Source organism: Dipodomys ordii, unplaced genomic scaffold (genome assembly GCF_000151885.1).
Source record: "Dipodomys ordii isolate 6190 unplaced genomic scaffold, Dord_2.0 Scaffold152, whole genome shotgun sequence".
Taxonomy (NCBI): Eukaryota; Metazoa; Chordata; class Mammalia; order Rodentia; family Heteromyidae; genus Dipodomys; species Dipodomys ordii.
The window spans coordinates 2310779-2337181 of NW_012267368.1; the positions used below are offsets into that span (position 1 = coordinate 2310779).

Below are 26403 nucleotides of genomic sequence, written 5' to 3' on the forward strand. Positions count from 1 at the left end.
TCCTGACAAGAAAAATTTGGGAAACAGCAGGGAAGAAACCGTGGCAGATGTCCTTCAGATGATTCTGCCAGGTTATTCTGAGCTTTAGAAGTCAGAAAGGGCGTGAGCTCCTGATGATGATGTCAGACCAAAAGTATGTGGAACCCGACGAAGCACAAGCTCTGGGGGCAAGCAGGGTGCCCAGCCATCAGCCGCCACCTGCTCGAGGAGCTCAGGGAGAACACAACCACCACCACCAGCAGGCTGGGCTCTCGTGCTGCCCAGCTCACGAGACCAAGAGGACATGCTTGGAGGGGCTGACTGGCGCTATCCGCCCCTGCTGGTGCCTTATGCTTGTAATCCTAGCTATGCAGGAGGCTGAGATGAGAGGGGTTAGCCAGCCCAGACAGGAAATTCTGTGAGACTCTCATCTCCAATGAACCACTACAAAGCCAGAAGTGGAGTTGTGGCTCAAGTGGTAGAGTGCTGGCCTTGAACACAAAAATTAAGGGATGTGACCATGAGTTCAAGGGCCCCTCTCCCCCACCAACCCTCTACACACACACCATGTCAAATCCCTCACTTTCAGTTTAGATCACACTTTTATCTTCAGTCTTTTTAAGACCTGTGTTCACATTATTTTGTAATAAAATTATTTTCAATTTATATATCACACATGGAAGACTGTCTCAGCTCCCTGAACGTGCTATAAAATCCTGGGAGCCACAGTCATCGCTCGTGCTGCTCATTCACCCATGGTATAAAACACATAGCCCAAAAGAGGGAAGGAAATAAAAAATAATTGTCTTGCAGCATCGCTCTCTTGAGATAATCACTGTTTAAGTTTCTGGTTATCTCCCTCCATAAACGCTTGTGGCCACATATGAACTTCTGTTATTTAGTGCTCAATCTACTGGGCAAAATTTAGAAGGTAGAAGGATTGCCATTACCAAATACTGTTACTATAGAACCATGGATCATTTGTAGCTCAAGGTGGTACACAAATAAGGATTACTAATTGTGACAAGGTGAGTGTATGGGCATCCCAAATACATCCAACATCCAGGCACGCATCACTCCCCTGATGTCCCAAGGACTTCAGGGAGCAAGCTCTGGAGTCGCAGAGTTGTACTCCTTCTCAACTTTGCTCATCCATCCTGAGGCTCTGCCTGTTCTTTTACTCATGAAGAGCTAGCAAGCTGACAGGTGTCTTCAGCTCAGCATTGTCACCGCCTGCAGCTGAGGCCTCCAGGAGTGGATTCGGTGGAGCAAAACCCCTGCTAAACAATTACAAGTCAATCAGAAACCATATTTCGGTAAAGGTGTTCATCTTACCTGAAAGGAGTTCATGCGGCGGAGGGACACAGGTAGTGTGGCAGTGCTCCTGGACAGTATCAGCAGAAGTTCCAAGCAGCTTGCTGAGGGCAGGGTGACGGCGTGGACGCTGATGTCACTCTCCCATTCACGGGCAAGCCTGGGGCACACAGACAGTTGAACTTTCACAAATGTGTTCTTGTAATTATTTTAAGCCTGCCAGAACAAAGAGAACTTCCAGTAGTTTGGCAGGGATCAGGGTGCGGGGAGAAGCACCTCACAAAAGTAGAAATGAAATGAACTACAGATTTGCAAAATCAGTGTCCAAACACACTGTTGCCAGGGGCAGCCATCTTTCTGTATTCCAACTATGAGAGTCACAGGGACCGTGGACCCATGCAGGGAGGGCCGGCTGAGAAGTGGGGGCATGTGAAAACACTTCGGGCCGTCCATTGTGCATAAGGTCCTGCTTAGGCCTCAGCCAGCTGGGCAAAGGACCTGCTGTTGGCTGGCACCGACATGTCCTTATGGGACATATGGATCCATGATCTTCAAGCCTCGAAAGTCTTGTCACAGGCCCAACTTGTACCACAAATAAAAGCACAGTTGTTCTGTTTGACGGCGGAGCTGGCGGACACCGCCTTTCCTCCGCGGTGGCCCGTGAAGCAGCTCTGGTGAACCCCGCATAGCCCAGTTAAAAAAAATCTTTGGTTTGAGACATGAGGAAATTGAGTATTAGAAACGGGGACCTGTCTGAGACAAGGAAGATGTGCAGAGAGTGACACGGTCAAGTCTCAAATCTTGATTTCCTGACTCCACATCTAATGTAAAGGGAAAATTCTAGAAAAGAGGATTCTAGACTTGAACATGTCACTCTCTGAAAATGAGAAAGATGCATGAGTTCCATGCTTCCAATTCTTCTATTTTTTTCAAGTTTAATCATTCAATTCTTACTTAGGTATTTCTTCTGTGATACCTTATCAAATATTCTTTATCAGTGTTCTATATTTTAAAAAACATATTTTTAAAAATACAATACTTTGCCAGGAGCTGGTGACACCGACCTGTAATCCTAACTACACACACAGAAGGATAAGATTTGAGGACGAAGGTTCAAAGCCAGTGTGTTCAGCAAAGTCCATGGGATTCTTACTGCTAATTAACTACCAAAAGTTGGAAGTGGAGCTGTGGCTTAAGCAGCAGAGCACCAGTGAGGGAAAAAGCAAAGTGAGAGTACCCACACCCTCTCTGAGTTCAATGCCTAGGATGGGCACAAGCAAACAAAAAGTGCTCACCTATCTACTATATAAATGCACTCTTTGGCCATTTCTATAAGCCTATCTTGGCAATGCCAACTTCACCCACCTTAGTGGCGAATGGAAGTGGTTTCTAGAGCGCCCTTCTCCCCCCCCCCCCGAGGGCATAATGGATCACCATTCTGGTCACAAGCCAGAGGGAACGGCTCAGCTGTATCTCCAAGCAAGGCATTTATCATGCTGACACACCTGCAGTGTGGGCGGCAGAGTTAGTGCTTCTTTGAAACACTTACCAATGAGCTGGATTGTAATAGGCATGGCTCACTTTCCTTAAACCATCAGATTTCAGCAAGGGCACGTCTGCGTGTCATCTGAGTTTCAAAAGTTATTATTTTATATTGACTGGCTCTGTTATTCTTTCTGCTTTTGTTCATTATATAACATTCTCAACATTTCTCTAGAGTAGAAAAAAATGCTATCATTTAAAAAATTCCAATTTAGTTCTAGGACAGTGGCTCCAGACTCACTCTCCACCTCTTTCCTTTCTGTTCTGATGGTTAATTGGAGATAAGAGTGTAAAAGACTTTCTTGCCCAAGCTGGTTCCAAACTGCAGTCCTCAGTGATCCTGGACTTCGATGCGTACTATGCCTGGCGTTACTAGCTGAGATGGAGACTTCGGAACTTCTTGCTCAGGCAGCACTGAATTGTAATCCTCCCTTATCTTGGCCTCCTAAGTAGCAAGACACAGGTATGAGCTACCACACCCAGCATAAACCTACCATTTTCTAACAATGTATGTACAAATACCTAAGCAAGCGAATGAAAATATCAACACATTAACAGGAACTGTCTGTGGGTACTGGGACTGTAAGAATCCCACTGCTTTTCTTCAACTTTTTCCTGTTTTGTTTCAAATGACTCATTATAGAGGTACTAGAATTTGATGATCATGGAAAAGTTTTAAAGCTACTTTTGTTTTGAGACTATATCAAATAAAATCTATCTTTTAATGCTTTAACAGGTAAAATACAGCTTCTATAAAGGAAATGAACCAAATGATCTGAGCAAATATTTGAAATTCTTAGTTAAATTAAGATACAAGTAATTTAAACTTTAGTTAAATTAATTTTTCCATGACAAGAATATCTAAGATTCTAAATTTAGAGTTGGAGATTTTTTTTAAATCATTGTTAGCAACATTCAAATTAACCTTGATACTAAAAAGGCAATATCTTGAAGCTGACAAATCTGGTGGTTACCTGGATACTTTCCTTCAATAACAAGAAGTACAAAATAAATAATATAAATCAGAATACTTGAAGTGACTTTAGCAGACATCTCATGTATTATTAAGAGAAGAATAAAGAAAGGCCAATAGAAGCAAGAAGACTTTTTTTTTTAAAGTGCTAATAAAGAAAAGCTCACATCCAAGGAATGAAAGGCCAAGGTGTTCAGGCGATCTCCATGAATAGGAACAAGGAAAAAGCCGAGGTTATCTGCGTTTGCCAAAACAAACTCCACTGTGAACTCAAGTGTCCAACATTCAAGCAGCATTCATCATCCACATTTTTATTTTGTCCAGTCAAGTTGCAGTAACAGCCAATCTGCCTGACGCTTTGACCCCATTAGGCCTTACAGTCGTATCACAGCCAGCTGAAGTCTAACAGACCACACAGCTGTTTTAACAGTTGGGTTTCTCCAAAATTAAAATGTTCTATTCCTGACAGTGCCTAGCAACTCAACTGTTAGAACAGCTGCTCAAGTTGAAGAGTCAAAAACCAAGTACATATAAAGCTGCTCCTATTTGCCACTGCTGTGAAATTCCTTCAGAAGAGAACTTCCTAGACTTAAGTGCGTTCTGACATTTTCTAACCTGTTTAAGCATTTATTCTTGCATTGCCTCTGCCTCTGACCTCCAGCCAACGTTCCTGTCATCTCCATCTCTCTTGGTGTTTGCCCTTTGTGTCCTTCTTCCTCTGAGCTCTAATTGCTAGCTGGTTGTTTTCTGCTTCCCTCACTGGGATTGGGGTGCTGGGCTCCCCATCTCCTCTCTCCATTGTCTTGGAAGCAGCATTTTTATTCTGTTGACACAGAGGTGGTAATTCACAAGTCCCCAGTAGGAAAAATACTATTTCCAGTGACTTCTGTTAATACTATTAGGGTTAACGATTGAGGGACACTTAAAGACAATCCAACAATATTGTTTTAATTTAAAATCATTTTAAAAATCCTTCACAATTCTGCCTTTGTTATCATTCTCTCTTTCAGATACATCTGCCTGCACTACAGTCTACATTTTCTCTGTACCACCGAAACCTATTCATCAACAATCATCAATCATCGCCAGTAATGATTAACCGGTCTTTCCCTGGTAATCCATCTATATTTATTTAACCTTTCTATTAAGCTATTTACTATTTACTCATTTTCATACTTATTCATGTGGTGCTGGTGGTTGAAGTCAGCGACTTGTGTGTACTAAGCACACACTCAACTAGGAGTTTCACCCTTTCCCACTTTACTCAGTCTTTCCATTGATCTACTCCTCCATCTAACCCCACATCCTTCTCATCTTTGCGAACAGCACTGCAGAGGGCCAAACTATGTTACCCAGCTAAGTTCCTCAAGCCTGGAAAGGACTTTCATCTTGACGTTCTAACATGGTTTCTTCTCCTCACAGATCCTTACTCTCACAAATGTACTGCATTACACATCCCTGAAAACCGCAGCTCCCAGGGTCTAAGAATAGATTTACTGCCGGATCTAGACTAATCAAAACCTGAACATACCTACGGAGAAGCTGAACGCGTTTTTTAGATTACACCATCTCTCCTGCAGCAGCTCCAGCTCTTCTGCTGCGTGATGTACAGAGTGATCCTGGCCCATAAATCTAAGAAACCACGTCTCTCCCCACCTCGCTTCTCAGCGCAGAGGCTGTAAATGGAAAGGTGTTCACGGAGCTGGCGCGGGGGGAGGGGGGGGTGGGGGGTGGGGGGGTGTGCTGGGGCAAGCTGACGCAGATGAACGCAGGCGTCCGAGAGCTCTGTGCAGTGCACTGGAGGCGAGGGCTGAAAGTCATTTTAATAAATCATGTCAAGCCCCAAATCACAAGTGCAGTAGAGTTAAATTTTCTTAATTAGAGGAGCCTTGAAAACAAGGTGCTGCTGTCACTATCCTATTACCATAAGGTTAATGCCCAAGCCACTAGCTCCAAAGACCCCTCATTGTATTTCAGAGTGTAAGTCTGCAGAACTGTAGCCGTTCTTCCAGCTTGCAAGATTGTTAGGATCCGTTTTGTTTTACGGGGCTAACCATAGCAAAGTTTTCATTTTTTAATAAGAGCTTAGATAAATAACCTTAAGTCCCAAAGGGCCTTGTTAAAGTAGCCTTGTGAAAGTTTTACACTTGCATATGAGTTTGAAAAAAAGAAAAAAAATGTCCACCTAGCAGTTTGAGCTGCTGCTGACTTCTCTAGCCCTGGGGGAGTTATTGTTAAAATTCATGTGTCTCGCTATTTCAAATGATTTAAAGCAGTCGATTATGATAAGTCACCATGAAATACACCCAATGGAAGACACTGTTCAAACAAAACTCTCAATTTAAAATACACACAATGCACCCATCCGTATATTTAGATAGTGTTAAGGTTCTGGTACATTACTCATCTTAATATGTATTTTATCCTGAGTCTGGGATGCAAAAACATACATTGTACTAGGTGAACTATTTTCCCTTTCTTTCTTTTTTAAAAGAGGTCATTTCAACACATTTTGACTCTACCCTGGAGAATTCAACTCAGTGCAGGAAAGTTCCAGCAACATCGGAAACTAAGTCATTTGGAATGAGATGAACATGAGTCCTGGGCCATGTTGGCATTTTATCACTTCTCTTACAAGACGTGGGAGATCAAGATTGACACAGTATATTTAAAAACTCAGAATCGTTACCAACAGAACAGAATCATTCAACAAATGCTACAGTACCCAGCACATTATTTCATAATACACTAAGTGCTTAGTAAATAGGTGTCAAATGAATTGTTTTAAATGTAAAATCATTTTTAATGGTAACTTCTTTGTACACCGACCGTAAGATAATAACGAAAAATAAACTAAATCCACTTACAAATCATCTTCCATGACTTTTATCTAATTTCAAGACCAATTAAGAAATAACCTACAATCTTTACCTTCCTCTGCAAATGATTCCAGAGTAGAAGTTAATGAGGAGAATTTGGCCCTTCCTGCCATACTTCTAGTATGTGGCTGTATGGTTCTCCTTGAAAAACTCCAGTAACAGAATCACTCAAACAAGGACAGTTTTTATACTTAGTGAAATCTATTCATACTCAGTGAAGTCTATTCTTCAGAACCAGAGCACTTCAGAGAACATATCTGAAAAAGTAACACTTTTCCCTCATGTTTTTTTTTTTTGGGGGGGGGGGTCCAGTCATGGGGCCTGAACTCTGGGCCTGGGCGCTGTCCCTCAGCTCTTCAGCTCAAGGCTAGCGCTCTACCATTTGAGCCACAGCGCCACTTCCAGCTTTTTTTTTTTGCTTATGTGGTGCTGAGGAATCGAACCCAGGGCCTCAGGCATGCAAGGCAAGCGCTCTACCACTGAGCCACCTTCCCAGCCCCTCCCTCATGTTTTTCTAAGCTACATTACTCATTCCCTCCAAAAGTGACTAAGATGGATGAGTCTACCAGTCTAATTGTCTAACTGTGCATTCCAATTTAGTGATTCATTATTAAAATAAAGCCTACCATGATCTTTACTAACAGAGATAAATAATGAGCACATGTGTAGTGCTTTCTACACTACCCATCTCTTGCACATGAATCAATTCATTTAGCCTCCATAGGGACACTCTAGAATGAGATTTCAGTAGGTCCATTTACAGCCAAAGTGAAGTTCATGAAGTGAAATACAACACATTCTCTCTTTCTCTCTCTCTCATGTGCGCGCCCATGCACACACACACACACACACACACACACACACACACACACAGAGTCTGTGAAAGGAAGCAGGACTCAAATACAGTCCACTGACTCCCAAATGTTTTCCAACATACCTTGAAGCCCAATCTTTTCAGCTGTAAATATGGGGTTGAATCTGTCTCAAAGGTTTATCTATACACACACACACACACACACACACACACACACACACACACACGTTATATATTATATATCTCAAAAGTGTGAAGGAAAGCTTTTGTTGCCACAATCACTCATATGCAGATAATCTTTGCGCTTACACCAATGCTTATGAATGGGAATTGTTACAGGTGCTGCAAACACTGCTATTCGTGCAAAGCACAAGGCAACCATCTGAGCCAGGAGCGGAAACCAGGTTCTGTAGAGATATCAGTGTCATTTTTCTTTTGGAGTTTGAATTTCAATTTGGTGGGGTGGGACAGAGAAGGAGAACAACGGAAGGGGAGACACTGACCAAGACACATGTCTCCACAAACTGACACAGTGAACTGAAAGCCCTTTGTACAACTACTTAAAGAAAATACAAAAAAGAAAAAGAAAAGACAGAAATGAGAAAGAGAGAGACAAAAAAGGAAGGAAGGAAGGATTTTCCCAGAAACAATGTAATGTATACCTACACTGACCCTTTGGTCCCTTAGTGCTGAGTCAACTTTATGGATTATCTACATTACATTATGAATCAGGTGCCTTGGGAACCCATATATTTTAAACCTGTTCTAGAAGAAAGCACTCAGTTCTCAATGTCACCAAATGTTCCCATGTTCTTAGCTATTTTACCTTTAGTTTGCTTAATATCCAACTAAAGCCCACACCTCACCCCTAGTGGGTGAGTCTCTGTTTCTTCTCATCTTTAGGCACTCTGCCCCTCTGTTATCTATACCTATAATACACATCTATACCTGTAAGAAATATCTATAGCCCTAAAGTCCTTCTGTCTTTCCTTCCCCTATTCACACTGATATGAAGAAGTCAAGTTTGTTCATCCTATCCAGTCTGGATTTTACTAATAGCAACCTATAGTATACATTAAAAACGTTTTTTAAATCAATTAAAGTCAATGCTCAACCACACTATTAAGTAAGATTTATAAAAGCAAAATATTGCCCAAAATATAAAGTGCTGACCATGAAGAATGGAAATCTTCCTAAAGTTGGTGTGAGTATAACTTTGAATAGGTGATTCGGACAGCCATTTGACATTATTTAATAATATTGAAAATGCACTAAGACCTAATCAATCCACTTCTTAGTGTTGAAGAAGAAAAGCTCACGTATATTCAAAAGAGACATTAACAAGGATGCTTACAGCTACCAGGCACTGGTATCTCATGCTTGTACATGAGAGGCTCAGCATAGGAGGATCTTGGTTTAAGGCCAGCCTAGTAGAAAAAGTTGTGAGACACCCTTCTTGACCCACAGCTGGATGCAGTGGTGCCCATCTGTTGTCCCACACCAAATAGGAGGCTAAGATTAATTAGGAGGACCAAGCTGCCAGACCAACTGGGGCACAGAAGTAACAAAGACCATCTCCACAGAGCAAAGCTGGATGTGGTGGTTATGCCTGCAAACCGAGAAACAAGAGGAAGCCTGAATGTAGGCAGGTCATGGCTAAGGTGCTCTGATGCTCAGGTGCAAAAAACTAAAAGTGGAGCCATGGCTCAAGTGGTAGGGCACCAGGCTTGAGCAAGAAAGCTGAGCAAGAGCACAAGGCCATGAATTCAAGCCTCTGTATTGGCATAAAACAACACACTACAAAAGAAAACTGTCTGGAATAGCCCAGAATCCATCCCTCTAGCACTTTAGTTCAAAAAGAATGTACATGTCATTTATAGATAAGGCTGAAGAGATGCTTCATGCAGAAAAGAAAATGCCAGAGAGAGAGAGGAATACAGAGGAAGAAAGAAGAGAAAAATACTAGAGAGAGATGAATACAGAGGAAGTGAGCGTTCCTTTCTACTGACAAACACCAGCCACCATTGTGGCTAAGGAGCCACTGCTTGCAGTTCAAGGTCCTTGGTCCAGCATCATCAACCCCTGCCCTCTGCTCCACAAATCTCATTTCTCTGGAAGGCCACTGCCTTAGATGGCCACAGCAATCACTCCTATGGGACTCGGGAAGGGACAAAATGCATTACTTGGCTGGAAGACAGTCTACTGCCCATTGGCCAGGAAGACGTGTTATAGCTGCCCCTTACCAGACCCCAAGAATGCCAATCTTATCTCAATACTCAGAAGTAAATGTCAGCAAAGGGTTTTATAAAGGGTCAGACCATAAATAATACTGTTACCACAACTCAACTCTTCTGTTGTACGGAAAAAACAACCAAAGCCAATACGTATTCAGACAGTGTACCTGTATTTCAGTAAAATTACCAAGGCAGAAAGAGGTCCTGGACTTGTCCAGCTGGCTATAATTTGGTCACTCTGATCTAAAGCAATCAAACACACTCTGAAAAAGAATTTTTCTGAATATCTAAGTTCTTTTCCTTTTTTCAAAGGCCAAGTCCAGTCTTCATCAACAGGTATGTGTCAATTACATGAGAGATCTTCCCATCTAAGCCACTGCTGTTTCTTCTGAATAAAAAACACAGTGCAGGATTTACAGCCTTTCAGACTGAGAACTCCTTTCAGAAACAGGTGAAAAATGCTACACAGAAGGTATAGGTTGGAGAATCTTGGTCTGAGGAAGTACCAGGCAAAAAGTGGAGACTCTATCTGAAAAACAATCAAGGCATAAAAACCCTGACAGTGTGGTTCAAGTGGTAGACTACCTGCCTAACAAGTGTGATATTCTGGGTTCAAACTCCAGTATTGGTGAGAGAGACAGCAAAACAGTCAGACAGAGACAGGTGTGTACTGTGATACTTGTCAAAAACAACATATGCATACGCTAATGCAACTTTAAATTCAGCTTATTTTTTGCTCTAGTACTAGGGCTTGAAACTAGGATCTGGGTGCCATCCCTTAGCTTTTTCGCTCAAGGCTATCACTCTACCTACCACCTGGGCCAAACCTCTACTTCCAGATTTTTTTTGGTAGTTAATTGAAGAGTCTCACTGATTTTCCTAACCTGGCTGCCCTCCAACTGCTATCCTCGGATCTCAGCCTCCTGAGTAGCTAGGATTACAGTATGAACCAAATTCAATTTTATGGGCTTGAATGTATCCTGAAATCTGGAGGTTATGGCAGTCCTCCAAGGTTCCTGTCACCGCTTTTGATTCAATATCTATCCCAGTATTACAACGCCTCCAAATTTTGGCTTGAAACAAGGAACATCTGGCAGTTTCTGCAGGATGAGAGTTTGGAAGCAACTTAGCTGGTGGTTCTAGTTCAGAGTCTCTCAAAAGATTACAGTCAAGATGTCAGCAGGGGCAAAAGACATCTAGAGGCTGGATGGGGCCAATCATCCTATCTACACAAGTGTGCAGAAGTATGTGCTCCCAGCGCTGCCAGCAGGGGGCGGCACTCCTCACCACCTGCCTCTTCACCTCATCTTCTCAGGCTGCCATCTGGATTCCCTCCCAACAAGTGATTGGAGACCCAGCAGAGAATCCACTGTGTCTCCGTGACCCATTGTCTCGTGGCTGAGTGCTATTTGGGAGAAGTCCCCAGGCCTATTCATACTCAAGACAATAAAAGTGAGCTAGCTCCACTTCTTACAGGAAAGAATATCAGAGGCAACGTGGACATACTGTAAAGGCAACGCCACCTACAAGTAATTAAATGGTACAGAGAGAGGATTGTGCTTCATTTGCCTGTTCCCTAACTGTTCTCAGCACAGCATTACCGAGAAAATACCCAAATTTACTGATAGTGAGTCAGGAAGAATCTGGAGGCTTTCATAATAAGCCTGCAAATTGGAAAGTAAACAATTTTTTAAAGAATCTAAATAGTATCATCAATTATTTAGCCTTCACAAACCATGTAATGAAGAAGACATAGCAATTCCTGAGCTATGCCTAGCTTAAGGATAGATGTTTTGGCTAAGGAAAACTTTAAATAAGAAGGTTAAAAACAGGTAAATGGTAAGAGTAATTTATCATTACAAAAAAAAAATTTTAAAGGAAAGAAGTAAGCACCACAATCTCTACCCAGTTAAAATTTTCCTCCCAAGTGAGCTAAAAAATACTGCTGCCTTGAGCATTTCCTGAATTCCCAACTTCTCGAATTTGCCCTTAAATTTTTTTTTCTTAATTTAGGCTCTGCATATCTATGAGCCTGACAAGTGACATGGCCTGAGGAGGCACAGCTGACAGCTGTAATCAACAGAGATGCAGAAAAATAGGTGTGCATGTCCCATTAGCATTCGTTAGTGTCACCTGCAATGCATACGTAGCCCATCAGTCAAAAATTAAGATCTTCAGCCAAGCACTGGTGACTCGTGTTTGTAATCCTGGCCACTCAGGAGGCTTAGATCTAATGGGTCAGTTTGAAACCAGCCAGGGCAGAGAAGTTCAGAAGATTAACCATCTTCTCAAAGTTCAGAAAATTAACCATCTTCTCAAAGTTCATCTCCAAATAACCAGCAAAAAGCTAGGCTGGAGATATGGTTAAAGTAGTCAGTGATGCCTAAGCAAGAAAACAAGCAAGCAGAAGGCCGAAACCCTAATACAAGAAAAATGACAATACCTTCTTTGTGTAAAACAACAGCTTTGAGTTAAAATGTATTTTCTCTGGTTTCAACGGGTTTGGGTACAAATGTACAGAGAATTTACGTAAGTTTTCTAAGCTGTACATTTGAATGTCATGGCTCTAGGGTAAAGGTTGGGGGGGAGGGAGTGCTTCAAGCCAGCACGCAGGAGAGAATGCATCATGTTCTTCAGGGAAGGGAGAAGAAAGGAGGAGAAGCTGAATTCCCCAGTGGAAATATAAGCTTGAAGACCGTGGCTTCGGGAGGCTTCCTCTTCTTCCCCTCTCTGGATATGGACACTCATGAAATATTCGGCCCATGTGTACTTAGATAACATCTCGTAGTTCATTCTGTTCACAAGCTGGCACACCAGACACTGGTCAATATGCATAGCCAGGATGGACAGTGACATTGTCCATGGATTTGGGATTAGAAACCACCCTAGACTTGGTTTGATGGGAGTCTTTTCCTAAGACTTGTTTCTCATATAGTCACCAGGTAAGTGAAGAAGGTTTGCAAGGTGAATAATACCAGATATAGTGTTCTCTTATCACCAGGCTGTAGCTTCCACAAGAGCAAGACTTTCATAACTAATACAGTATTGAACAGGTAAATGCATGAATAAACAACAAATTTTGTTCTTGCACTGTGTCCAGTACAAGAGAGAGAGAGAGAAAGAGAAGAAAGGATAGAGGGAAGAAAAAGGAGGGACAGAAAGAAAAACATAGAAACAGAGACAGAAAACTACAAAATATAATTATCAAATATTTTAAAACATATTACTATGGGGAGAACAACAGAAGGGTGGCGTTGATCAAGATGCACCATATAAACTGATTTGCTTAATTGAAACCCTCTGCGCAACTAAAAGTAATTTTTTAAGTATGAATATAAAATTTGTAAGTAAATAAAAACGCTCTTATGAATTCCCTTCTGCTGATGAACAGGCACTCGCAGGAATCACAGACATGTAACTGCCCTGCCTACCCCAGCCCTCCCCCTTGCTGAACTGTGAGCACACTGCAGGCTGCCCGCTGACATGGGAAGGGCCTGGCCTGGTGAACATGCGCACTCCAATCTCCTTCCTTAAACTTTCTTTTTTCTTTGTGCTGGCACTGGGCTTGAACTCAGGGCCTGGGTGCTGTACCTGAAATTTTTTGCTCAAGGTGAGTGCTCTATCATTGGAGCTACAGCTCCATGTCTGCCTCTTCTGGCAGCTAACTGGAGATAAGAGTCTTACAGACTCAAAGCATGCCTGGGCCAACTTTGAACCATCATCCTCAGAGATAGCCACCTAAGCAGCTAAGATGACAGGTATGACCCACCAGCACCCAGCAAACTTTTATTTTTCAATTTTGATTTAATTAATATCAGGCAACTTGGTCCTTTTGTATTTTCTCTGATCCACATGTGATACTCCTTTGTCATCCCTCAAAATTTAATGTATTGGACCTAGTATGCCCATGAAAAGCAATCCCTCCACGATCAGACAAGATTCCTAAATAGCATACTGTATGTTCCTCTTTGCAATTCACATTGAACCTTAGAATACTAAGATACTGAAGAGTACAGTTGAAAAAGTATCTACATCCAATTTCACCAAGCCCACAGGTTCACAATTAATTTAATGACAAAAATGCTATCTGCAGCAAGTAGGATACGTTAACAGCAATGTGTTACAAAGATGATCTCACTATTATTTGACTGAGGCATCTTTTCTTTCTCTTTCACTCTGTTAAGATCCTCTTTACTTCTGGAAATCTATCTTACAATGTCCCACCTTTGTGCCTTTGCTCAAGCAGTCTCTTCTTCCACCTCCTGCTCCTCCTGTCTTTTTACACCTTAGTTCTCAGAACAATTGCTGTCTTCTTTTGGAATTGTTCAACTAGAGTTCTTGAGGAAGTACCATTTTCATTATGCATAGCACATGTACCTCACAGAGCTCTTAGGTAATCTGTTGGTCTCTAAGATAAAGTATCAGACTGGAAATAAGAATTCTGCCTATTTGTACCTGTACCTCCAACACCTCTCACCAGGAAGCTGCACACACAGGAAGTCTAAGAGAATTTCCTGGAATCTGAAGCTAAGTACTACTTTTGTTAAGAACTTGGCAACGAGAGAAAAACAAAATCTTCAGTTTATGAGGCAAATCAAACATACAAAAGAGCTTAAGATACTCTTTTAAGATGGCTGTATATCTCCCAAAGTCACAAAATTATAAAACGTTCAATATAGCTATCCCACAGGGAATTAAGATCCAGAGAGGAGGCTTTGGTCTGGCTGGGCATAGCTACACTCAAGTGGAAAATAGAGGATGACATTCCATGTCTGCTTCCAGTCTCCTACTCTTCCCATTGCAAAATGCCAGGTGGTCTTTCACAATTTCTAAGTGCTGCCAAAGAGTCAAGTCATCTCAGTCAAATGGCCTAACAAGCACCTCCTATTAGAGAGGCAGGAAGTATTCTTGTATTCTTGTAACTGTCTTACTTCAGAGTGCCAAAGCCTCCACACAACAGAAGACTATGGAATGTGAGCAAGATGGTCCTACAGTCTTTTCCAGTTAGACAACAGCAATGTTCCAGTATCGTTCTACTCTTGAGGCACATACCTGATGAATGATACCTAAAAGAGACGAATAATCTGAATATATATACACTTACCTGAAAAACTATGTGGCAAGGACTATTGCTAAGAACACGGCACTCTCCATAACCCAAAGTCCTGCCTTGTTGCAGAGGTTTTTAGATACAACTACCTGATTTCATTCAAGAGGTTAAAGGCACGTGGTAAGTTAAGGTGGGTCACTAACAACCAGAAAGGAAATGAAGCAGTATGTAAGACTGACTCCTAAAGAAAGCAGCCAACCAGGTGACATACAGGAAAGCTCAATGCTGATGCACTGCGGAGAAAAAAAAATAGTATTTGAAAAGAAGCCCAGAGGATCAGTCAAATGTGAAAAGGAAGAAACAGACTGGACTCAAAGGGACAGGATGGTTTGAAACAATGGACATTTAGCAATAATCTAAGGTGGATTTGGAGGCAGACAATTAAGACTGGTGTTGGCAACTAAGTATTGAGCTTGGGGGGAAAGGGTAGAAAGAAGGTACTAAAATTAGGTTTGGAAACAATGGCCAAATTTAGGTTTCTTTAGTATCAAAAAAAGAGTACAGGTGCCTTGATGAGAGTCTAAAAGAAGCTCAGAATGAAAAAAAAACCTATTTTTATTTCTATTAAAAAATTGATAGGTTAATGAATAGATTTTAAGATTAATTTAAAAACTCTATTTCTTCTTCTGGTGTCCACAGGCAGTAGTTTTTTTTAGTAAGAGTTGGTAAATACCAACACAAGAAGGATGTACAGTCAATGAAATCAAGGAATTTGATGACAGACCTCTTTCTTACATTCGAAGTCTACTGTAGCTAAGCTATGGCTACTTATGGGCAGTGAACCTGATGATCTAGATGGCACCTTCCCCACAGAAATGTTACGAAAATTAAATGAAGTTAAGTTATTAAAGAGCTTAGCACAAGTTTGATCCACCATAAAAGCTTGATCTACAAAAGTTAGGATCAGCTCATTATAAACCACAAAATTTATTCTTAAAGACTTTAAAATGATTATATAAGGTATATAAAAAAGAATACATAGATGTACAGATAATAAAAATATTATTCCCCCCAAGAAAGTGGGCAGTCTATAATATTTGTATATATATTATATATTTATATATGTGTATATTTATATTACATATGTGTATATATATGTGTGTATATGATATATATATATATATATATATGTACTCCAAATCAAAGTCTTTTGGACTTATTGATTTAGAAACAAACTCTGATAAAAATTAGCAAGGTAGCCATGCACTGGAGGCTCACGCCTGTAATCCTAGCTACTCAGGAGGCTGAGATCTGAGGTTTGTGGTTGGAGCCAGCCTAGGCAGGAAAAGTCCCTGAGACTCTTATCTCCAATTAACCATCAAAAAGTGGGAAGTGATGCTGTGGCTCAAGTGAGAGCTCTAGCCTTGAGCCAAAAAGATCTGGGACAGCCCCCTGGCTCTGATTTCAAAACTCAGGACAGGCATATACACACACAAAAAAAAAAATTAGCAAGGTAAAGTTACTTTATCAACAAAGGTACCATTTCTTTATGTCACTAAAAGATTTATGAAAATGACACAAGTGAAGGAAAGGAGAACAGAAAAAGTCCACAGGATGAAAAATATAACAATTTTCTCTATATTTGTCTGACAGTTCCCAAGGACATAAGGAAGAGGCATTCACTATTAAAGAAAATTTTATAAGTCTGATAAAACCTTATTCATGCAACAATACTTACAACAAAAAGCATGAATTTTAACACCAATCCCTTTCCTATATAAACATAACAAAGGTAATGTGGACACTGGATGAAATGGAAAGACCTGTGACTAGTTATACACTCTGAACAGACAAAATGAACTATGTATCATCTGTACAAATGAATACATTTATAAGAAGTTGCAGTAGTTCATTCTGATTGGACATGACAGAGAACATGGCAGACACAGGAGAAGGCAGGACTGAGAACTTTGAATAAATGCCTACCAGGCCAGAGGAGACCTTGAATACTTATCCAAGGAGAGAAAGACTTGAGCAGGAGGAAGGCAGGCCAGACTGGCTGTAGAAACAGTCAGGATTAGAGAGTTTAGATAAGTGTTTAGAAGAGATGCAAATAAATACCACATAGAATATAAACACAAGTCAGTCATTGGTGGCTATAATCCTTAGCTACTCAAGAGGCTGAGATCTGAGGAACAGAATTTGAAGCAAGCCTGGGCAGGAAAGTCTGTGAGACTCCAATTAACTCCAAATTAACTCTCCACTTAACTACCAAAAAAAACCCCAAACCCAAATTAGAGCTGTGGCTCAAGTGGTAGAGTGCCACCCTTTGGCCAAAAAAAGCTAAGGGAATTGTCCAAGCCTTGAGTTCAAACCCCCATCAAATCAAATAAAAATGTGAACACAATAAGAATGTCACAATGAAGTCCATTGTTTGGTACAATTAGCAACTGTTTGGTACAATTAGCAATGAGATTTTTTTGGTACCATAAAAATTACATACATTTAAAATAGAGTGGCAAGCACCTGAATTAGGCTGATAAAATCGAGAGAGAGCAAGGTGGGATGGGATGACCTTACAGCAGCCTGGACATGAAGAAAGCAGAAGAGCAAAGGCCAACCTACGTTTTGAGCCCAGGTGCAAGGAGAATCGTGGAGCTGGTGAGCAAAGATACAAAGAGGAGACACACAAGCCCTCCAGGAACATTAATGAGGCTCTTCCCTTTGGGACACATTGAATTTGACAAGCCAGAGGGATATCCAGCAGAGACAGCACAAAGACGAGATGGAGATGAAAGCAAAGAGCTTCAGTGAGAGGAAGGGCTGGAAATGTGAGCTTGATAGTGATGACTCAACAGAATTCATTTCTATTGTAAGAACCCAAGAGCTCAACAAAGAATATAACAATCTAAAGAGAGCACTCCAGCCCCACACTGGTGGCTCACACCTGTAATACTAGCTACTGAGGAGGCTGAGATTTGAGGATCATGGTTTGAAGCCAACCTTGGCAGGAAAGGCTGTGAGACTCTTAACTCCACTAAACTACCAAAAAAGCTGGAAGTAGTGCTGTGGCTCAAGTGGTACAATGCTAGCCTTGAGCAAAAGAAGTTCAGGGACAGTGCCCAGGCCCAGAGTTCAAGCTCCGGGACAGGTACAAACAAAACATAACACACAAAAAATGTACTCTATTACTAGACTGTAGAAAAAATAGAGATGATACAGAAGAATGGAAAGCTCAAAAGAAAAAGAGAAAAGTGAAGATGTCAAGGGACAGAAATAAACCAGAATACCAAGGCAAGTATTTTCAAGAAGAAATGGTAAATATTAAAATATTAGAGAACAGGAAAAAAATAATTTTGCTTACCACGTGTTCACTTACTATTTCTGAATCAGTTCACTTAACAAAACAGTTGCAGTCAATTCTCAGTACAGAGTACATGTAGACATATGCGAAAAACACGACACAATTTTAGCTCTGACAGAAGTAAAACTTGAAACCATATTTCAAAAAAAAAAAAAAGAAAATCGGGTGACAGGGTGAACACAGCATCAATATTCACAACTAGAGGACTGATGTTTACAATCTAAAAATGTCCAAGATGCAGAACCACAATGGTAGTTAAATAAGCTGTGAGTGTGTCTGTGCACATGTACCAGGCCTGGGGCTTAAACTCAGGGCCTGGGCGCTGTCCCTGAGCTTTTTTGGTTAAGGCTACTGTGTGCTCTACCACTTCAGCCACAGTGCCACTTTGAGCCTTTTTGGTGGTTAATTGGAGATGAGAGTCTCAGGGATTTTCCTGAGATCCTCGATTTTCCTTGATCCTCAGATCTCAGCTTCCTGAGCAGCTAGGATTGCAGGTGTGAATCACTGGCATCTGGGTGAAAGTCATTTTTTTTAAAAAAAGATAAAATCCTACCAAATAGGCCAAACTTAGCCATTAATATCAAATCTGGAAGAGGTATAAAAAGGAGAGAGTAAGTGCACAACAGTCCTCAAGACAACCACTGAACCAGACCCACTGAACTAAAATATGAGTGAATACAAGTAAATAAGATTCTCTAGTCAACAGATCCAGGACTAAGTTGAGACTGGACTGGTTTTGTAAGGAAATAAGGAAGCACTCCAGGTTAAAGGAACGGGGACATCTTAAAGAGACTTGGGTGCCATCCTGGAAACAGAGCCCCAGGGCTGAAGCTGGAAGGATTCGAGCAATGACATAATGTACAAATAACCATGTTAACAGAATAGTTTTGGATTCTAATCCACAATGCTAGGTCACAAAAAGAAACAAATACAATCTTTATGATATAAACCCTTCTCTAGTGAGATTTGGTGAAATCTAAATAAAGTAAGAAATATAGTTAGAGCAGTAGCTGGGTTCCCCAGTTTTTGATAAAGGTATTAAAGGTAATGTGAAAGGAAAAAGAAACTGAAAAAAGAAATGGGTGTGCGGCTCACAAACACCATTTCTACTATCTTTGTAACTTTGTTATAAATGTAAAACCACTCCAAAATAAGAAAGTTTAATTTTAGGGTTGGAGGCATGGCTCAGTTGATAGAGCACCAGCAATGAGCAAAGCATCAGGTACTGAGTTCCAGCCCCAATCTTGCAAGAATAAATAAATAAATAACGTTTATTTCTAAAGACTGCATAAATTTATCCCAAGAATAGTAACTTTGCTCTTTTCTGTCCTCTTTAAAGTAATCCTTGAAGATAGAGGCATGAGATATGTACAAAAGTTTTCACTATAGAGAAAAATGGAAATAATTCAAAGAGAATGTTTAGACATTAGGGAATATCAGACCACAGTGTGGAATATCAGACCGTGGTTTTAAAAAATGAGATGCGGGGCTGGGAAGGTGGCTCAGTGGTTAAAGCGCTTGCCTTGCATGCTCAAGGCCCTGGGTTTGATTCCTCAGCACCACATAAGCAAAAAGAAAAAAGCCGGAAGTGGTGCTGTGGCTCAAGTGGTAGAGCGCTAGCCTTGAGCTGAAAAGCTGAGGGACAGCCCCCAGGCCCAGAGTTCAGGCTCCACGACCGGACCAAAAAAAAAAAAAAAAAAAAAAAAAGAGATGCACTTGTATGTACTAAGAAGATACAAGCAGCATGAAAGAATTACAAAACCCTATTAAGGCATTATTTGTTATTACACATTCTTATGTATTATTTAATTAAGAAGAAAACAGAAAATACAAACCTGCACTTGTCTAGCTAGGTTTGACCGAGGCATACCACTCTGATCTCAGCGTTACTGTATGAAACAGGACTAGAATTGCTGAGGGAACCTGAGGAAATTGAAGGCTGGCCCTAGGATGTTGAAATGATTTTACAAGGAAAATGCTTTTATCATTTACCTGAGAAATGATCTTTTCTTCCTTTTTTTCTAAGTTGGGGAGAGAAATTTTGTCCACGGTGGAGGGAAATGGTGACAGAAGAGTCCATGTGGCACACGCTGCAGGGCCAGCAGAGGCCTGCACGCTGCTGGAGGCTTTGGCCAGAAGGCCTGCCTTGCCCCTCATAGGAGTCACAATGGCAGACAGGTTTAACCATGGGAATGCCAAGAATGAAATGTTATAGTTATGCCTGCACCCACAGGGTTCTCATAGCAGTCTGTGTGTATATTAAAATATATATATATATATATATATATTTTTTTTTTTTTTTAATCCCCAAATGAGGGCTGGGAAAGTGGCTCAGGGGTAGAGTGCTTGTCTTGCATGCATGAGGCCCTGGGTTTGATTCCTCAGCACCACATAAAAGAAAAAGTAGGGGCTGGGAAGGTGGCTCAGTGGTAGAGCACTTGCCTTGCATGCTCGAGACCCTGGATTCAATTCCTCAGCACCACATAAGAAAAAAGCCGGAAGTGGCGCTGTGGCTCAAGTGGTAGAGTGCTAGCCTTGAGCTGAATAGCTAAGGGACAGCACCCAGGCCCAGAGTTCAGGCCCCACGACCGGACCCCCCCAAAAAAAAGAAAAAGAAAAAGCAGGAAGTGGTGCTGTGGCTCAAGTGGTAGAGTGCTAGCTAGCCTTGAGCTAAAGAGCTGAGGGACAGCGCCCAGGCCCAGAGTTGAGGCCCCACAAATGACCCCCCTCCAAAAAAATTCCCCAAATGACAAAAAATGAAACAGACATCTTCCCTTTGCTACAGCTATCCTTGGACTCCAACATTCAGATTTCAACCCTAAAGAAGCAGAACCAACCAGAACATTCTAGTTGTTGTGCATGGCGAGCATCCCAGTAAAACCCTGGCAGATACTACTGATTACACATCTTCCTGACGCTGTCATATGAGGGCAAAGGTCCTTCCAAAATGGATGTTCCAAAACTCACCAAGAAAATTCTCAAGAAATTCTTACCTTTAGGCATTCCTTTGAGTAGCTGCTAAAATTCCATTACAGACTTGAGTTTTTCCTTACTATGTTTTAAAAGAGTTCATTTCCCATCAATACTCATTGGTATCTTTAAAAATAACATTTTGAGAAGCTTCAGCTATCTAATTAAAAGCCTTCTCCGAAACCACAGCTAAGTTTCAGTAAGTGATTAGAAGCTACAATCCAACTCTCAATATTCATTAAAATAAACCACATAGTTTCTTCAGTCCTTCATTTGATAACATAAGAGTAACATAATATTCTTTGCAAGGCAACAATAACACATTCACCCCTAATGAACCCAACTATGGCTTTGTCTGTGCCTGCACTCAATAGATGACAAACTGGAGAAAGTCACAGCCTAGGGAAGAATAAAACCCACAAATGCATGACCACAAACCTCAGATGAGTTCCTGTATCTTGGTCCAAAGGTTCATTTAAAATCCTTCAGAAGGGGTGACAACATCCAAACAAAAAAGAAATGTAGTGGGTACTACCTGATTACAAAATGGTAACCCCTTCTGTGTAACACCTGAATAATAACAAGCAACTTACCTTCTCTTCCACTTCTAGCCCTCTAGTACCCTTCCTTTCACACAAGCCAGAGGAGAACAAGTCTTTCCTCTTCACAAAACTTAATCCATGCACCAATTCCATCTGCTGATTTCCATCCATCCTGATTTCCTTTCCTCTGCTTACTAAAGGGCTGTGGACCCAGCTCCCAAGCTAGGTGCTCACAGGAGCCTGAGACACTGACTGCTCACGCCTTGTCCTAGATTCTGCCTCCCTCACATGAGACTCAGGTGTTGTCAACAGGAATCTCCTTCTGCCCCTCACAGACTCTGGGGCCTGACAGACTCTACTTGCTTACCCAGGGCAGGCTCCTCTCCTTCCCTTCTGGGCCAGTCTTTCTGACACAGTGGTCCATTCATGCTAACTTCTGCCTGCTAACACTGCTTTTCAGTCACTGCTCCCAGCAAATGACCTTCATAATTTAATTCAACAAAGTCAACATTTTACCAGAACCACTTCCTACTTCTGGCATGTATGTTCTTCCTTTAGTGCCTAAAAAACCATACTCGGTTGCTTTCATCCTACATGCCTGTCATTCCTCTCTCTAGACTTATTGTCCTTTATCCATAAATGTGGGAGTCTTCTTCTAAATAGTCCTGCTCATGGCAATCTTATTCTGGCTTCAACTACAAGAAAATAAATAGATATATTGCCCTTAGAAACTGATTGATTGAGGTAACTCCTTTATACACTACTTAATTATATATGTATATATGTATGTGTATATATACACACACACAAACACACACACACATACGTAAAGGTGGGAATCAGTGGCTCACGTTTGCCATCCTACCTAGTCATGAGAATGAGGATTAGGGTTTGAAGCCAGCCCATGCAGGAAAGTCCGCGAGATTTTTAACTCCAATTAATCAGCAAAAAGCTAGAAGTGGAGCTATGGATCGAGTGACAGAGTGCCATCCTTGAGCGAAAACGTTCAGGAATAGAGCCCAGACCCTTAGTTTACGCCTCAGAAGGACACAAAAAATAAGTAAAACAAACAAAAAACTAAGTTTAAAATAAACACAATTCGAGATAGAATGGGGGGAGAGTGAGAGAGAGATCAATCAGAGCAAGTACTCAGTACTCGCTGCTACCACAGGCCCTGTGAGCCAGAAAATTCCTTGCTGTGAGGCTCTCTCCAGTGAACCCTACGATGCTCTAAGTATTCCCCTTTCACTTTACTAGATGCCAGTTAATCCCCCCACCCAAGTTGTAACATTCAACAATGGTACCAGATATAATCAACTGTCCCCTCATGGGACAAAATTTCCTTCAGTCTAGAGAATTGAGGCCACACACAATTTTGACAGAATCAAACTCCAGAAGTGAAGAGCTTCCACCTAAAAATCCACTACACAGGTTCCAAACTCTGATGTGCAAACTAAAGAACATGAGCTACAGGATCCAATATTCCAAATACAAAACATAGATCAATAAAAACACAAACAACAAAGAACATTAGTGCTCACTGAAATGTGAAAGTCTGGCTGGAGCAAGGAAGGAGTAATTAAAAAACACACACAGTTCAACATGTTGAGAGAGATTGCTAGAAAGAAAGAACAGTCTAAAAATATGACATGCCAATTTTTGCCAGTGCTCAAGGAAATAAAGTCATAGTTCCATTTGCTATTTTCCTCTTTTAGATGCCATCTGGCAAAGCCACACTTCCACTAGAAAAGAGTTCTACCCAGGTGGACTAAAATAGACCATATACCACCCCATGTGTCAAAAATCTGCCAGGGAGTCTGAGTGTGTTCAGTCATGTCCCCAAAAGAAGACACTCGCGTCCTTAGTAAACAGAAGTAAATACCTTCCAGAATGTTTACCCAACTTGCAAGACATCCCACTTACTTCAGGGAATGTAAGATCACAAAGTACTAGAATCTGGGTGCCAATGAAAAATAAGTTTGTCGGGTGCTGGTGGCTCACGCCTGGAAACCTAGCTACTCAGGAAGCTGAGATCTGAGAATCATGATTTGAAGCCAGTCCACGCAAGAAAGTCCATCAAACTCTTATCTCCAATGAATCACCAAAAGGCCAAAAGTGCCACTATGGCTCAAGTGAATAAACACCAGTCTTGAATGGAAAATACTAAAGAACAATGCCCAGGCTCTGAGTTCAAGCCCCAGTACTGGCACAAAAAGAAAAAAAAATACAATAGTCTCTCAAACTCTGTGAGAATAATTCAAGTTTTCAGTTTTCTCTATTAACTTTGATTCTTGGATGTTAGTTCTTCTAAAGGTGAGCGGGGCTGAGTTTAATTTACGTCTCTTCAGAGTACTGAATTCCTGCACCAGGACGGGGACTTTGTGCCTGCCAACCTGCTCTCTTTGCTGGGTACTTGTCAAAGATCTGAAGACACAACTTGCATTTCTACGCTGGTGCGTAGCGCTCTGCTGGCCTTTGTTTTAGTCTATACATGACTCTAAGTACTTGGAACTTTTATGACTTCTAATGCTGGAATAATTTTTAAAAGTACGTGATTTTTTGGGTGTCTTATTTACTTCCAGCAAAAACAAAAAGCAAAACAAACAAAAAAACCCCAAACAACCTAGGATTTTTCTGTTTTCTGTCTGGAGCACGAAAGTGACCATCTGAACATGCTGCACAAGTAAAAACTTCCAACCTCACAAAATCAAATGCTCGTTGTCCGCACTGGGAATGGCTTCCCCTCAGTCATGGCTCACCACTTCACTGCCTTCCAATTTCTCACTTAAATACCTTAAATATCTTTCCTGACAAGTTCCTCCACCCACCCTCAAACTCTCAGTTATGTCCTTGGCTTCTGTTCCCCCTTCCCCTTAACTAAGATTAATCTATCACTCTTGTCTCCTGCTGTTCTTTGCCCCACCCACCCCACCCCAAAGGATCAGAAGACACAAGAAGATGCAAAGAGCAGAGATCCCCGTAATCAAGAGTAAAAGCCATATAAACATTTAACTTTGTGGATTTTAAGGAAGGAGGCAGGAGGCTGAGACTAGAGGAAGACGAGCAATCATTTCAGTGAAAGCAAGCTCTCACAGTAGTCTGTGACAATTCTGTCAACGTGAAGTACCCAGACCAGACCAGCAGCAGGACTGCTGGAAGCTTCTGGCAGGGAAGTGTTGTGGATTATTTCATTCATTATTTCTTTTATTATTGTTATAATTGTTGGTCATGGGGCTTGAACTCAGGGTCTGGGCTTTTTTGCTCAAGGCTAGGCTCTACCAATTTCAGCCACAGCGCCAGTTCCAGTTTTTAGGTGGTTTGATGGAGTTAAGAGTTTCAAGGACTTTCCTGCTGGGCCTGGCTTTGAACGGTGATCCTCAGATTTCAGCATCCTGAGTAGCTAGAATGGCAGGCATGACCACCAGCACCCTGCTCAATCATTACTTCTTCACACCAGCAGGACAACAGGAACCCAGACATCAACTGGAGAGGAAAGCCAGGGACACAGCTTACTTTTCGTTTCTGCTCTTGGTGCACGGCTGGTAGAGGACCTTAACAGCATTCCTGGCAGAAGTGGAGTCTGTTCTCCATGTCTCTTCCAGCAGTGGGAACTTTGTGACACTTCTGGAACTCCTCAAAGCTTCAATCACCAAACTGTCTGAGTTTAGAAGCCAGAGCTAAAGTCATGGAAAAAAACCAGGTAGAAGGGCATTCATTGCCAGTGGTAGAAATTTCCTATGACCTCTTACAAGAGAAAAGAAAAAAATCAAAATAACAGAAAAATCGAGGGAAATCATATATATATACTTTGTAAGTAGTGTAGCATCTGAAAAAGCAACCAATATCACACAGCATTAAAAAATAAACAAGGACAACTGATTGTTTAAGAAATAAATAACAACCTATAATGTATAGAGCGCCTAGAAATCAGTAAGAAGCAAAAAACTAATCTAACAGAAAATCAGGCAGAGAGGAGGGCAGTTTCACCACATGAAGTACTTAAATAGGGTTGAAGTAGTCTGTTGGCAGGTAAGAAAACAGGTGAAACTGCTTTAAGAAGGGGTGGACTAAGGGAGGGTGACAGGTGGTGACAGAAACATCAAATCAACTGCCATGTACAACTATTGTATGCTAATGTGCCACTAGGGCTTGAACTCAGGCCTTTGAGCTCTCACTTAGCTTCTACCATCAAGACTGGTGCTCTATCACTTGAGCCACCTCTCCTCTTCCTATTTTTAGTGATTAATTGTAAATAAGAGTCTTAGACTTTCTTTCCCAGGCTGGCTTTGAACCACAATCCTCAGATCTCAGCCTCTTTAGTAGCTAGGATTGTAGGTGTAAGCCTCTAGTGCCGGGCTAGAGACATCAAGAGGTAATTAAAAACAACAGAAGCAATAAAAACAAAGTTAGGGATATCAAATGGAAAAATAATGAGGTGAAATACTGTCATATTGATCAAGAAAAGCTATTAAAAACTGAGAATGAAAAATCTTATTCTTGTGGTATGATTTTGTTTTTTTATTCTTTCCTTTTCTTCTTTGGTGAGATGGGAGTCTCACTATGCAGTCCAGGCTAGCCTTGAACTCTTAATCCTCTTGCCTCCACCTTCCAAATGGATGCTCACCAGCAGGCCCCAAGAGAGTTTGTTTCATGGATTAAACTGATAGTAGAAATGTAATTGGTGCTCAGTTAGGAAGGAAAAAATGATTAAAAAAAAAAAAACTAAGAATTTCTGAGATCCT

General features: G+C 41.3%; 1 protein-coding gene across 1 annotated transcript in view; it reads right to left on the reverse strand.

Annotated features, from left to right (window-relative positions):
* The window catches only part of Ube3d (ubiquitin protein ligase E3D), a 100692-nt gene that overhangs the window by 43702 nt on the left and 30587 nt on the right, over nt 1-26403 (reverse strand). The window contains exons 9-10 of the mRNA XM_013032260.1: nt 25175-25338; nt 1315-1453 (exon numbers count right to left, since the gene is read on the reverse strand). Coding sequence (XP_012887714.1) covers nt 1315-1453; nt 25175-25338 — 303 coding nt within the window. The remainder of the gene's footprint in view (nt 1-1314; nt 1454-25174; nt 25339-26403) is intronic.